This window comes from Xenopus laevis, chromosome 2L (genome assembly GCF_017654675.1).
Source record: "Xenopus laevis strain J_2021 chromosome 2L, Xenopus_laevis_v10.1, whole genome shotgun sequence".
NCBI classification, from domain to species: Eukaryota; Metazoa; Chordata; class Amphibia; order Anura; family Pipidae; genus Xenopus; species Xenopus laevis.
The window spans coordinates 125,648,653-125,664,713 of record NC_054373.1 but is presented as its reverse complement, the minus strand read 5'-3'; the positions used below and the strand labels follow the sequence as shown (position 1 = coordinate 125,664,713).

The window sequence follows — 16,061 nt, the reverse complement described above, 5'->3', positions numbered from 1 at the left end:
ATATCATCCCTACCACCAGAATATTTATCCTGCATACAGTACTAGACCCTCTGAAGTGCAACATTCTCAATATTAGAATAAGATGTGTCTAGTGCAGATACAGAGGTCCAACAGCAACATTCCACTGTAACTCTCTCAGACGTTTTCAGTGGCGGTAGGTATAGGTTTCATCCTATGGGCCATTTGAATTAAAAGGGAGTTTAAATAAGTGGGATTAGCCTCAGAAGACCAGTTGGAGGAATTGGATTTTCAAATTCAACAAAGTTAAAGTAGGCGATGATTTTGAGGGAAATCTCTTCAATATCTGGTAAGGCATCTGTTTCCATGAAAGATGAACAATAGTTGCCCTGTGAGCCACATGTTTTCATCTAGTATCTCTTAGATATGTATTTTAGATACGTTTCTTAGCTGCAGCATACTGTACATAGTCAGCAGGATTTCTTATAATGAAGTCCAACAGCTACATCTCATTGACTTGATCTTGGTTTTGAGTCCATAGATGATGCAAGTTGGTCTGCAGTGGGCCCTCATTGTTAGTAGTCAAAAGGGTAGTTCACCTTTCAGTCAACTTTTAGAGGTCCATTTATCAAGGTCCAATTTCAAATTCATGTGAATTTTTTCTAATTCGAATACACTCACAATTCGACAGGGAGGTTAAGAAAATTTAAAATTAATAATTTTGGTACTTAGAATAAGTACTAAATTATATGTTTCAAAAATGATGTGTGTGTGCCTATTTGGGCTGACCTCTGTTGTGTGCTTACACAGGCTGATCAATAGAGCAAGGGCAGGAAGGAGATCCATTTCTCTCAGCCTGCAGAAATATGGCTGGAGCCTTTAGCCTGTGTGCCCATAACATTGTACTGGATCTTTATTTTTCTGCTAAATCAGCTCTACTAGGCCTTGCTTTCTGCAACTCACCAATCAAATTAGCTGCTAAAAGAGTGAAATGGCCAACCAAATGGTTCTTTCGGATATACTGAAATAAAATATTTACTGTCTTAATCACAAGGGTTAAGCATTGCAGCATTAATGTCACACGGGGGGGGGGGGTCATGATGCGCAAGAACTGACAGTCACATGCATAACCTAATAAAAAGTTATTGTGCTGTATGAGGCACAGACCAATCGGAATTGACTATTTACAGGAAGAACAAGAGCAAAAAGTGCATCAGTCAGTATTTTTAATTTCACAAATAATATTCACAGAAGGAAAAGTCAACTTTCAGGACAAAATTTTGGTGTAAAGTCTGCAAAACACGAGGTAAGATTAGCAAAAAATACCCAGTGAAATGCATGATAAATTTTGGAACCACAAAAAACTGTAAAATAGGAGAATGTTAAAATCAGAGTATGCAAAACCGAGGTTCCACTGTAAAATAAAATGTGCAAATAACAGGGAAACAATAAATCCTTTGACCATTCACTAAAGCAATGGAGTGAACTCTTGATGCATTATAATAGAATACACAAAAGCCATGAATATCCTGTAAATGATATCCTTATAAACGGTGAGTACTGATGTCATCAGTTATAACCGGTGAGTTCTAATGTCATTTCTGTCACATGTCTCACTGAAACTTGTGTATTTTAATAAAGGACCCCAGTTGCAAAATATAAGGATATTAGAAGTTACCTCGTAGTTCCATGACCTGTATATTTTTATATGATCATGAAACTGCTCGGTAACTTATAATATCCTTATAATTTACAAGAGGGGGTACTTTATTCACTATATAATGACTAAAGTAAAATATAAGAATATTATAAGTCACCAATCAGGCCCAGACTGGCAATCTCTAGATTCTGGCAAGTGCCAGTGGGGATGGTATAATATGTCAGTGTTAAGTGCCAGTGGGGATGGTATAATATGTCAGTGTTTGGGCCTCTTCTTGCATGACATGCATTTTGTAACCACATATAAGAGTATTAGTGAGTCATGACACATTTGACATCACTTAAAGGAACAGTTCAGTGTAAAATGTAATATATAAAGGCTGGAGTGAACAGATGTCTAATAAAACAGCCAGAATCCAACTTCCTGATTTTCAGCTCTATAACTCTATAACTGCGTCAGCGACTTGAAGTCAGCGACTTGAAGGGGAGCCACATGGTACATTTCTGTTCAGTGAGTTTGTAATTGTCCTCAGCATTCAGCTCAGATTCAAAAGCAACAGATATGACCCATGTGGCCCGCCCTCAAGTCTCTGATTGGTTACTGCCTGGTAGCCAGGGTAACCAGTCAGTGTAAACCAAGAGAGCTGAAAAGCAGGAAGTAGTGTTCTGACTGACATGTTATACATCAAATCACTCCAGCCTTTATACATTACATTTTTGCCTAACTAACTATATTAGAAACATTTTTTATTTTGCACAGCCTATTTACCCAGTTTCTATTTTTACACTGAACAATTCCTTTATGTAATTATCATGACATCACTGAGTACCAGGGCAGCCATCCGGGGGGAGACAGGGGGGAGAGTTGTAGCGGGCCCGAGGGTAAGGGGGGCCCCGGCCATGCCACACTTACTTAATCAGCCGGGCCCCCCATCTTTCTGAGAACTGCTGACTTCGGGAAGGCATGGACGTTTAAGGGGCCCTGGCCACCAATTTTCTTATTATGTGGGGGGGGCCTGGCCACCAATTGTTTTTTCTCTTGTGGGGTCCTAGCCACCAATATTTTTTAATGGGGGGGCCCTGGCCACAAATGTTTTTTTTTATGGGGGGCCCTGACCACCAATATCTTTTTATTTTTTATTAAAATGTGGGAACCCTAGCCACCAATATATATTTTTTTTTTTACTGTGTGGTGGGGGGTGGACTTGTGGGGTTGGGAGGGCGGACCTGCAGGTGGGACTTGGGCGCAGCCCAGGAAATGTTGTCGTATGGGGCCCTGTGATTTCTGATGGCGGTCCTGCTGAGTACCATTTAGAAGGATATTTTAACTTACATGCATTACCATGTATTGTATCGACACTACAAGGCAGGCAAATGAGACTCAATATTCACATTTACAGCAGTAAAAGTAATATTGAGCTATTGTTTAGCAGACCTGCTTAAGAAATGTAAACTCAATTTGCTGAACACTATTTTGTTACATGGCAAACACATCCATATTGAACCAGGCTCACATGAAAACGACTTGTATGCATAGCGCTCACGTCAGTTTTCGACGATGAAATTATGAAAAGATGGCAGAAAGACGACTTCATTAAGACAGCAAATTGAATATTACATGACCGCAAACACAAACCGCTTGACACTCACATTGTATTAAGCCCTTTGTGTACATGTTCATGTGTAACGCACTCGTACAACCAGCAATAGCCACGCTTACTGTCCTCCAATCGTCCTAAGCTACACTGCTCTTTTTCTCACAAGGACAGGCTCAAGTATGGGGCGTGAGATGACGCACTGTCGTTTCAAGCATCTGGTTGGCTAAACATCTTTAACTCCGCCCTTGCGCCGCCCAAATGATACGGGCGAAAGGTCAGCAGTGCCATTCACTAGCAGCAATGGCGGCGCTCAGGGTGCTTGCAGATGTACAGAAACTGGTGTTAACCTGGCAGGTGAGATGCGTCTCCTTAATCACCTCTTCAAGGAATATGTAGAAAGGGAAATCGGGGAGAAGATAATGTGCAGTTATTGGCGGACTTGCGTCACGAGAACGCTTCACCTTGGCTGGCTGCTGTCAAGGGAGAGAGGACTGACCTGTACAGTTGCATGTGGTGGCTGCTAGTCACACCTCTCCGTGAAACCTTTTCTGTCTTTACCGACTCTCTAGTATCGTGCTAACAGCGTTCAGTGTTTAATAAGGGAGTTGCTGGGATTCCTTATTAAAAGCACATGGTGCACGTGGCTCTGTGTTCGAGTCTTGATTGATTAGACCAGTGCAGTGTCAAATCATGTGAATTGGTATGTGTGTGCAGTCATTTCACACTTTAGATGTTACAAGGTCATGTTTGCACCAAGAAAGACTTGTTCCAAGGAGCACCAGCAGACTGGTTATAACATATATTTATATTTACACATATAAAACATATGTTTCTTTATTCCATATTCATTAAAACCAGAGAGCACAGAGTCTTTGCGATTGATGCGTTTCATGGTCGTAGCACTTCTTCAAAAGCTTATAGCTTTGAACTGGCTATTACCATGAAACGCATCAAGTTCTCTGGTTTTAATGAATATGGAATAAACAAATATATGTTTTAACCACTCTGCTGTTGCTCCAGGGGAACAAGTCTTTCTTATATGGATTATGCTTCTGGGGCGCGTCTACACATTGCAGCACAGTGGATGTGTATGGGTCGTTGAGTGCTCCCATTTCTTCTTTTCCTTTGCATCAAGTTTGCTACAGTTGTAAATCAAGAGCAGATCTGTGGCAAGTGACTGAATGGTAATGGTGTACACATCGCTTTGAGGTCATTACAACTTCTATCACAGCATGAATTGGCCTTTTCTCTGTGCACACTTCTATGTGTCTGTAAAAGAGCCCTAGTGCCAATGGACTCCTGGCATAATAGCCATATTTTAGTTACTGTAGTGACTTACGTTTTCACATTTGCACAATTAAATGATTTAGGGATCTAATCATACACAGTCCATACACAGTAAACCATGGGTCCCCAACCTTTTTTACCCGTGAGCCACATTCAAATGTAAAAAGAGTTGGGGAGCAACACAAGCATCAAAATGTCCCTTGGAGTGCCAAACAAGGGCTGTGATTGGCTATTTGTAGCCCCTATGTGGACTGGCAGCCTATAGGAAGCTATAGCACTATACTCGCTTCCAAAATAAAGCCCTGTTTGAGGGTACTGAGAGCAGCATCCAAGTGGCTGCTCACGAGGTACTGGTTGGGGATCACTGCAGTAAACACTACAAATTACATTATGTAACTCATCACTGGAGGGATAGTAAATACCCCCCCCCACAAATTAATGAAAACTTATTCAAATTGTAACTTGTAATTTTTAACATTTCTATTCTCTTTAGTTTTAATGATAATTAGTGGGTTTTACACAATTACACTGCTGTTCTGGTCAGGTAGCCGCCACATGGTTAAGTGACTGGTACAAGAATAATCTGAATGCTCCTTTCCCAGTTTTTGCTCCTTGTCAGCTTATTTAGACTTTAAGGGTAGGACTACATGGACGCTTTTGGTGCGATCCGACACGCTGCGACAAAACGCATGCGACAAATCCATGTGACGGAAATAAGGTAAGAGATAGAAATGTCTGATGAAGTCGCAGCATTGATCCGACGCAACACACCACGACTGTCTCCTGAAACTGTGTAGCCAAAGTCATTAGACAAAGCTTATTTTTGGGGTGTACATCTCCGTTAAGTTCTGTAACAGATTTCTGTTTTTCCAGCACATGAAATACCCTTGAAATTGCTCCCTGCTGCTGCCCTCTGAGTAAAAGCAAATGCTAACTCAAATATTTTTCTTTTAAAACATATATACGAAATATATGAAGAAAATCCTAAACAGCTTTCCACTATACATTAAATATATTTGTAAGTGTAATTGGTGTTTAAAATAGTATCTGTCTGGTTATATTTTCGGTCCTTCTGACTTGTGACAGTCTAGCAGAAACAAACTGATAAACAGACCTTTTAGCAATCAGATTTAGTTTAACTAGGAACAGAACTGGATCCAGGATTTAAATTTCTTGTAATATTGTTTGTGCCTTCGTTTAAGTTTGGTTTGAAAGCTCCAGTTTGACAGCTCTACAGGGGTTGCTCAGTGTCCAAGCATTGTGTGCTTTTCCACTTGCCACACTCTAGTTAATATTTTTTACCAGTTTGCTCAGTTTAGTTCAATCTGTTTAAATTTAGAGTGATTTGTGATTAAAAGACCGGGGTGCCAAAAAACTGAAGCTATATGTTATCTTTTTGCACTTTGCATCCTACCTTCTACTCTAGATGAATTGCTGCAGCTTACGCTGGCTGAAACAGGGCCCTGTACTTACCACCTGCCCTATGGCAGAACACAAGGACAGTGCTGGCCCCGTACAGTGCTCAGCCCCAGCAGAACTTTTTGTCAAAGTATGTTGTGCCTGTGTAAATCTGCGTTGCATGAATGTATCTGCAAACAGGACATGTATGCTGTAGTCAATATTACTTATTATGTGTCATAGGGAAAATGGCTGCCGGCTGATGGCGCTGACAAATGGAGAGGTTATATGCAGTACAAATGATGTGGCTTGTGTGGGGAAGATATGCCCAACTTGGTAGGAAAATGTAGGTTTACCAGTGTACCCCCTTGATTAAAATGAATTCAATGACTAGGGTTTGTGTTGAACATACTTTTTGACCGTTCTAATTACAAAATATCGATGTTTTTGTTTTGATTGCTCAGTGATTCATTTCTGTAGTATTTCGATTTGATGCAGAAAATATAATCCTTTATGGTTTTATGCTAATGTCTAGGATTTTATAGGGTTTTTGAGGACCATACTCATTTGTTGTATTTTTAGGCAAATGGTTTTGAAAATTACATATGTGGGATCTGATATCCAGAAACCCATTATCCAGAAAGCTCCAAATAATTTTTTAATAGCGTTAAGGTATGGAGAATTATGGAATACAAATTACAGAAACCGGTCCTATACCTATATTTGGTTTTAGATTTGATGTAAAATTTTACCAACTCTACATATATATCAAGGTAGTGCTGCAAGTAAATAGATCAAATATTGTAATATTTTACTTGGATTCTCTCATGTTTATTAGAAGTGAACCCATTATGTAATTAAGTTATACTGGGGGTGCCAAAAGTTAGGAATCCCCAAGTAATTGTGTACTCTTTACTCGGGCCTTTCCAAAGTCGAGCCAATTGCGGCCGTTTTCAAATTTACACCGGCCCTCAGACTCCATCATGAAAGTAATAATTATGCAGCCCGCCAGCACTGTGCAATCAGGAATAGCCTAGCCGAAGCAGTAATATTTGGGCACATTAGTGAAATGATCTGCCACTTGGTCTATACTGCTGCCTGTGTGCTGAAGGTGTTAGCAATAGACACGTACTGGCACATAGTGACGCGGCCGCTCTCGCATACTTCTTTAGGGCTGAAGGTGTCAATAGACGTACTGTAAACTTAAGACGTATGCAAGAGCAGCGCATCACTATGTGCCAGTACATGTCTATGGCTAACACCCAGCTTCCATCACAGTTACCTGTTTCTTCAAAAAGTATGAATAAATGTCATATTCTATTCTGAAATCCAGATGTTTAATAGTTCTTCTCTTTCTGCATCATTTGAAATCCTGGCAGGGGAGGAGGGACTAAATACTGATGTTACAAATTGTAACAACTTCTCCACAGCTTACAGACAGCATGCAGGAACTACATAACCCACAATGCATTGCACTGTGATGTGCTTTTACTTATTGAAATCACGTGTGCAGGGAATTCTGGGGTTTGGAGGATGCAGGTTGAAGACAGCTGGCTGTTGATACAAAGTAACAGTAGTCAGAAAGCTTAGCAGAAGAGCAGGGGCTAGGCTTAGGAAACTGTCAGAAACCATTAAAATTCATGAAAAGTCTGAATATTTTTTAATTGATGTATATTGCAAAGTTGCTTGAAATTATGTTTACTTTTCAAAAAGCTTAAGTTATGTTTTTGTGGAGACCGTTGTTTGAATTGATACAATAGTTGCTAATACTCCAGAGATGCTGCTAAGAAATGTATCAACTAATGTCGCAAAATTGTAACAGTTTAGAGTCTGCACCTGAATTACTGAGCTGCCGGACTGAAACCCCACAACTTCAAACCCCATTGAACTTCAAACTTAGATTTTTGAAAAAACGGTAAAAAATAAAAAAATTGTTTAAAAAATGTATTTCTGGTAAACAATCTGAAAACAATTGAACTGAAAAAAATGTTTGGAAGGTGAACAACCCCTTTAAAATGGCAATTTTCTCTTTAGGATTTCCCAATGGTGCATGCTACTTATTTTTATGAAAATGGTTTATTTAGATGAAGCAGGCTTTTCCATACGAGTTGTTTTATGCAATATATTTTGTTTGGGGGTATAGTTTTCCTTTAAATTTGTGCACTGGTCATTTCTAATATGAATTGCAGTAGGACTTCAAGCTAACAGAACCAGCTCTTTGTTATTTGCAAAGTCAGCTCAGAAAGTCAATGTTCTATATTTTTCCCTATCTGCAATATCACATTCAGCACATCTTTGGCATTGATTTTTATGATTTCAGATAAAAAGAAGCCACAGTCATATAGTGGTCCAACTCCACTATGCAAACTTTTGTAATTTAACTGCGGTAACATTTTGCATGTCCTTATTTGAACATGCACTTTATCAGTGACTGGGTACATCTAAACGCATACTAATCTTATGAAACTATGTTGGGTAGAAGCTGGAATGAGAATTCTTGATATTTTTGGCATAGCCTCTTGCTTTATATCAGTTCTTTTTCCAAGTCAAATATTTTCACTGAGAAACACATGCTACTTATATTTTAGTTACTTGGACCACTCATTTAAAATTTGTGATTGATGACTGTTTGTAAGCCTCCTTGTACACTTTTAGTTACATAGTTTTTCACATACTTTTATTTAGTCCTTGCTGTTAGTTATTATTGTTAATAATGAACAGTCTGTTGGCCATTCCAGAACCTTCACTTTTTTATGCTGAAGCCACTGAAAGTGAACTTAGTTGTTTTTTAGATCATTGTCTTGTTGGAGTCCAAGTGCACCCCATTTTCCTCCAGCAATATGATAATAAAATGAATGATAATATGCTGCATTCATCTTGTGACATAAAGTTTAAATCTGGCCATTTATGTTCAAGTATCTCCCTACTGTGTATGCAGACACAGACACAGCCACACCACATTGTTTCAGAGAAGTCTGTATTTCCATAGAAGTTGCTTGTGGATTTACATCCTGACAAATTTACCTGCAAATTGTGTCTCAAACCATTTTTGGTATACGTGGCCATGGCTTGTTATTAACAGAACTTTGAATTTTCCATTTCTTGATAAGAGTTTGAACAGTACTTATTGGCATTTTCAAATCTTTGGATTTCTTTTTATATACGTTCACTGATTTATAATGTTAAACTAATTTTGATCACAGCTTTCCCCGTGCTGAATCAGCAAAGTCAACACAGCACTGGATAAAATGTACAAAGTATTCACTATTTATACACAGACACTAATTACAATCAAACATTGCCATCTCAACCTGTGTGTGTCAGCTTGAGTGTATGATTTTTGATCAGGGCAATCTGTTTTGAGTTATCATTACGATTACAGGACACACACAATTGTCTGATAATAAATAGCTTTATCTGACCAATATTCTGAATTAAAGAATGGTAGTTTGTAGGATAACCTACATTTTTCAAAAATGGCTGACATTTTACAAATTCTTCCAGGGAGCACAACGTTTGGGAATAACTTTCTTTTAGGGACAGAAAACTGTATTTGATCGCTTCAAGTTTTTTTTCAGCCGAAAACTCGATCAGTGTTGCAGGACTCGAACTTGCAGAATCGAGATTTTTCTTAAATAAGATACCATTCGAGTTTCGAAGTCATTCAAGTTCATTCGAGGTAAAAAAAAACCCTCTAATACTATAATTTTGACAAATTACCCCCTTAGACTGGAGACTAAGTTGCTTGGGGAACAGCTGAAGCACTGAATAAAAAATAAAGGTAGATTTACACCCTGAAAACTTAGCATTATGTTCAGATATGCTGGAGCTAGGAACAATGACACTTTGTAGCGATCACTGTGTATTCTTCTGTTAAGGTATCCACATTTGAAAGTTGCTTAGTTATAGCTAGTGCTTGGTAAAGCCAAACAAAATACTCTTGTTACACATAATCATTTGAAACGTAGAAAGTGTTAATTCGTTTTGTGGTGTTTATGGGTGATTCTTTATGTAATCAATGTGGAAAGCAGAATGGTAGCTCTAATTTATAATTAATAAATGCAAGATATGCAAGTGGGCAGTCTCGGAACTCCAACATGCCCATATATTTTGCTAAAAGATGTAGAGGACGTTTTGTGTAAATTATTATAAATTATGCACAGTTTAAATCACAGTCCTTCCTTTATGTTTGTTATCCCTTTTTTGTAGTTTCCATTTATTGACTAGAAAACAGTAAAAGATGTAATAGTCCCCATTAAAATTTGAACATTGTAACATTGTAAAGTAAAACATTGTCTCACAAACATTTTATTGAATGTAATAAAACTGAATGGCTGTGGGTTTTATTCTGCTTGACAGCATTTATTTTAGTGAAATTGTGAAATTTACTGGGAAAGCCATGGCTTTTACTTTCCTTTCCTTATTGCTGGACTACTATGAATTTAAGGCAAGGGTGAAACTTTTTTTATTGTTTAAATTCAGCATTTGGCACAAACCTGCTTGTATGCATAATTATTTTTGTTCCCTTTCTGACTGTTGAACCTAGCTTTCATTTGGCTGAGGTTTCCAAACAGTCATATTTATATTGAGAGCATGTAGGCAATACATCCTGTTGCGTGTATTTATATATTGACCTGCTTAATGAAGAGGGATACTTTTGCCTATGTGGGTAGGGAATGCTGTTAGAGACTTGAAATATGGAAGGCTGAATGTGAGAGTGAAGAAATGTAAAAAACTGAACATGTGGGAAAGTATACGGTTGTGTTGGGTGAATGTGGGTGCAAATCAACTAGTGATGTTCACTGAGATAAAGATCAGTAAATTTGAATGTACAGGGAATTAGGATCAATCAAGAACTGACCTGGTACATGAGTGGCACACACCAAACCGTTTCCTTGAGTGCTTGTTTCCCACCATAATGGGTTGTGCTTCATGGAAAATTTATTTTACACAGTTCAGATATTCTTCCCCTACCACACTGGCAAGGTCAAACTAGCGTTGCCATTCTAAAGGTGGTTGTATATGATAAGATTTTGTAGTTCATAGGTGACTGATTGTATTGTTTATAACCGTGCATGAAAAAACAAGCATGTAAAAAGATTTCAGTGTAACATCACATTCTCTATTAAAATGCCACAGCACTTTTTTTTTGTACCAATTTGTTTTCATGCACATTTTGTTTTATTGCCACATTTTAGCTTTTGCATTTCTGCTGACATTGCAGCTAATGACCAATTGTTATGTTCTATTGCTATAGCAACAAACATTTGGTTTAAACCATTAAAGATGGATTTGTAGGTCTATTTTATGATGTTTTTAGTTTGTAAATAAGTACAGTGTAGGATTTCTGTTAGGGATGCACCGAATCCAGGATTCGGTTCGGGATTTGGCCTTTTTCAGCAGGATTTGGATTTGGCCGAATCCTTCTTCCAGGCTGAACTGAATCCGAATCCTAATTTGCATATGCAAATTAGGGGCTGGGAGGGAAATCGCGTGACTTTTTGTAAAAAAAACAAGGAAGTAAAAATGTATCCCCCTTCCCACCCCTAATTTGAATATGCAAATTAGGATTCGGTTTGGTATTCGGCCGAATCTTTCGCGAAGGATTCGGGGGTTCAGCTGAATCCAAAATAGTGGATTCGGTGCATCCCTAATTTCTGTAATGTTGTTATAGATGTAATCGTTGTGAAAAAACCAACATCCCATCACATATGCACAGTCAGATCACAATTGACAAATGTTTTCCATTGACAGATTCTATTGTTACTTGAACAAAATGTATACACTTGTCCTACCAATGGCCATGACAATCTTATTGATTGATTGTTTATCCAGCATTTCAATTATTTTATCAAACCTTTAGTCCAAAGGAAGGCTTTGTTGATGAGAGTGGAATGGCAATACATACACCTCCTAAGGAGTTATAGCTAATGAAATTCTGAAAGCCCATCGTTAGTAGTGGCTCTCACCATGTTAAATAACGTCATCTACAAATGCCCATGGAACAAACGTTTGGATCACACATACAAAGGTGCAAGACGAGAACTTTTTGTGAACAGAATTTAGAACCCTCAAATGTCTACCATGTGTCTTTTAAATTAAACTAATGACAGAATTATGACCGTTTCGCTCCAGCCATAGACTGACACGTAGCCCGTTGTTAAAATGCAATTAATAGTGAGAACATAAAAATGGCTCATACACATTTTAATAATAAATACACAACTTCTATTACTTATTACAGCTCTTCCCTCTTCGAGAAGTATTTATTTGCTTTAGAAAATAAACTTATTTTTAAAGCAAACCTATCCCTCTTTATCAGGCAGTGTGTGCTTCCAGTAATTCATCAAAACTTGTAACTCAAGTCAGTTGGCAATAAATCTTTCCTTCCTTCCTATGCAGACGGAGGTTCTGATGCTGTTTCTAGTCTTTGTAGGTGTACAGAGTAACTCTGCGGGTCAAATAATAGGAAGACTAATACAATGACAACTCTAACCTTACCTTTTGCTAATCTAACATTTAAGAGACAGGACGTGCTTAAGAGCTTATTTGACTAAGTTAAAAGCTTCCAAGGCACCTTTTTTTGTCAAATATCTTATTTTCATTTTATGAATGATCACCAAACTAGTCAGACTTGCAGAACCTATGTGGTTCCTTATTACTGTTTTTTTTTTCTCTAAAATATAGTTTTTAAAATAAATATTTTTATATTAGAAAGTCAGTGGTCTGGTTTACTGAGCTGCTACTGGGATGGATGAGAAAGGGAAAAGAAAACAAAATCATTTTTAAAACTGGTAAAAATATAGAAAATGCCTAGAATTTAACAATGATTTGAAGTTTTTTTTCGTAATAGTTACACATGTGAGTGTTAAAAAGGACTTTAATGTGGAAAAGTGTCTCCTAATTGTCTGTAACAAAGCATAAGTAAGTGCTTTTCTTTCTGTATTATTTATTCATTTTGTTTACTTGTGTGCACACAATACAGATGATCCCCTATCCTTAGCGGAAAAAAGATCCACTTATATCAGCTCCTTTGTGTAGCTTCATTGACAAGCACAGCTTTGGCCTGGGTACAACTACACAACATGAAAATGCCTAATTTCATGTTTTCCGGTATCGAGATCTGCCCAGTTAAGCTGCACACAGGTCAAAGCCGTACAGGTGGTGGAAAGATCACCCAAATAGTGTGCCCTTAGCTTTAAGGTAAAGTTATTTATACTTATAAATCCCACTCTCAGTCTATCTTTCCTTTCTATTGCTGGCAGCTGGGGACATTTCCCCAAACCCTGGCCCTTACCCCATCCCAGTTATATCACGGCCACGAGCTCCTTCTCTCTGGAGCAAATTCAAACAGTACAGAACTCTTACTCCTATACCCAAAAACCCAGTTAATCTCTCCTGTGCTCTCTGGAATGCCAGATCTGTCTGTAACAAACTCACCACTATACACGATCATTTCATTGCAAATTCCTTTAAACTACTCGCATTTACTGAAACCTGGCTTTCTTCTACTGACACTGCCTCACCTGCTGCTCTGTCCTATGGGGGCCTACGCCTTACTCATACTCCCAGACCTGGTAACATACCTGGAGGTGGGGTAGGTTTGCTTCTCTCTCCCCGCTGTACTTTTAAAGTTCTTCCACCTGTTCCCTCTCTATCATTCTCCTCATTTGAGGCTCACTGCATTAGGCTCTTTTCTCCTGTTTCACTCTGCATTGCTGTTATATATCGACCACCAGGACCAACTGGACAATTTCTGGACAACTTTGCTGCCTGGATTCCTTATTTTCTTTCATCTAACACCCCATCCATCATATTAGGTGACTTTAATATACCCATTAACAACTCTTCTGTCTCTAAACTTCTTTCACTAACCTCCTCCCTAGGCTTATCTTTGTGCTCAGACTCCCCCCTCACTCCAATGGTAATGCTCTGGATCTCATATTTACCAGACTCTGTTCAACCACCAATTTTACTAACTCACCATTTCCCCTCTCTGATCACAATATGCTCATATTTCAACTCTTACTAACTCCCTCCTCACCCCCTGCTATTCCCCAAACATGTACTTACCGTGACTTGCAAGCTGTAGACGTGTCACATCTCTCTTCTTCCTTTGACTCTCTTCACTCTAATATCTCAGCCATCTCATGTCCTTATGTGGCTACCTCTTGTCACCCCCATTCTGAAAAAACCCTCCAATCTTGACAACCTCCAACCTATCTCTCTGCTACCTTTCATCTCTAAACTACTTGAGCGCCTAGTCTACAACCGACTAACCTCATTCCTCTCTGACAATAACCTGCTGGACCCCCTACAATCTGGTTTTAAGCCACAACACTCCACGCATTTGCCACAACACTCAGCCGCATTTGACACTGTAGATCACCCTCTCCTCCTCCAGTCCCTCCATTTGCTTGACCTCCGTGACACAGCCCTGTCCTGGTTCTTTTCTTGCATCACCAATCGTTCCTTCAGTGTCTCCTACAATGGAGTATCATCTTTTCCCCTACCTCTTTCTGTTGGAGTTCCTCAAGGCTCTGTCCTGTGACCATTACTATTCTCCCTCTATACTTCCTCCCTCGGCAAATTAATCAACTGGTATGGTTTCCACTACCACCTCTATGCTGACGATACTCAGATCTATCTCTCATCTCCTGATCTCAACCCAGAACTCCTAACTCGCGTCTCCTCCTGCCTGTCCGCTATCTCTACCTGGATGTCGCAACACTACCTTAAATTAAACCTCTCTAAAACTGAAATGGTTCTCTTTCCTCCAACTAACACCAGTAACATCACGGAAGTATCCATCATAGTTAACAATTCCACTATCACCCCCTCTCCCCAGGCCCGGTGCCTTGTGGCTATCCTAGATTCTGCTCTGTCATTCACTCCTCATATCCAGTCACTTATTAAATCATGTCAATTCCACCTAAAGAACATATCCAAAATACGATCATTTATCACCCAAGATGCTGCCAAAATTCTTATTCACTCTCTCTCTTCATATCACGTCTAGACTACTGTAACTCTCTTTTAATTGGCCTCCTCCTCCAGAGACTGTCACCTCTCCAGTCCATAATGAACACTGCTGCGAGGCTCATACACCTCAGCAACCGCTCCTCCTCTGCCTCGCCATTCTGTCAATCCCTGCACTGGCTTCCGTTACCTTTCAGAATCAAATTCAAATTGACACTGACTTTCAAAGCACTTCATAACTCTGCCCCACCCTACATCTCTGAACTCATCTCTATATACTCACCCAACCGCTTACTACGCTCCTCTACTGACCTGCTACTCAACTCTTCTCTCATTACCTCCTCACATGCACGCATTCAAGACTTTGCAAGAGCTGCACCCCTCCTCTGGAACTCTCTCCCACTGTCTATCCGACTTTCTCCCAACCTTTCTGAAAATCTCTTTTCTTAAGAAATCTCTTTTCTTAAGAAATCTCTTAAAACGCACTTCTTTCGAGAAGCCTACCCTCACTCTGCTTAACTACCAAACGCAACACCACATACAGTACCACATTTCTCACCCACTTAATTCTTGCCCACTCCCACACCTTGTGTATTACTCCCTTCCCTTTAGACTGTATGCCTATGCATAGGGCCTTCCTCACCTTTTGTACCTCTATTGATTGTGATGTATGTAACTCCATATGTTCTATGTATATAATTCATGTGATTTAGTTGTATAATCACAATTACTTTACAGTGCTACGCAATATGTTGGCACTATATTAATACATGTTACATAGTTACATAGTTAAATTGGGTTGAAAAAAGACAGTCCATCAAGTTCAACCCCTCCAAATGAAAACCCAGCATCCATACATACACCCCTCCCTACTTTTAATTAAATTCTATATACCCATACTAACTATAGAGCTTAGTATCACAATAGCCTTTGATATTATGTCTGTCCAAAAAATCATCCAAGCCATTCTTAAAGGCATTAACTGAATCAGCCATCACAACATCACCCGGCAGTGCATTCCACAACCTCACTGTCCTGACTGTGAAGAACCCCCTACGTTGCTTCAAATGAAAGTTCTTTTCTTCTAGTCTAAAGGGGTGGCCTCTGGTACGGTGATCCACTTTATGGGTAAAAAGGTCCCCTGCCATTTGTCTATAATGTCCTCTAATGTACTTGTAAAGT

At 39.1% G+C, this 16,061-nt stretch overlaps 1 protein-coding gene across 2 annotated transcripts in view; it reads left to right on the top strand.

The window, feature by feature from the left end:
• The first annotated feature begins 3,416 nt into the window (after positions 1 to 3,416).
• The window catches only part of pcca.L (propionyl-CoA carboxylase subunit alpha L homeolog), a 261,425-nt gene continuing 248,780 nt past the window's right edge, over positions 3,417 to 16,061 (top strand). Inside the window, exon 1 of one of the 2 annotated variants that reach the window (XM_041582406.1) lies at positions 3,417 to 3,569. In XM_041582406.1, coding sequence (XP_041438340.1) covers positions 3,474 to 3,569 — 96 coding nt within the window. In that variant the 5' untranslated portion in view covers positions 3,417 to 3,473. The remainder of the gene's footprint in view (positions 3,570 to 16,061) is intronic. The other variant, XM_041582407.1, reaches the window with a different exon arrangement.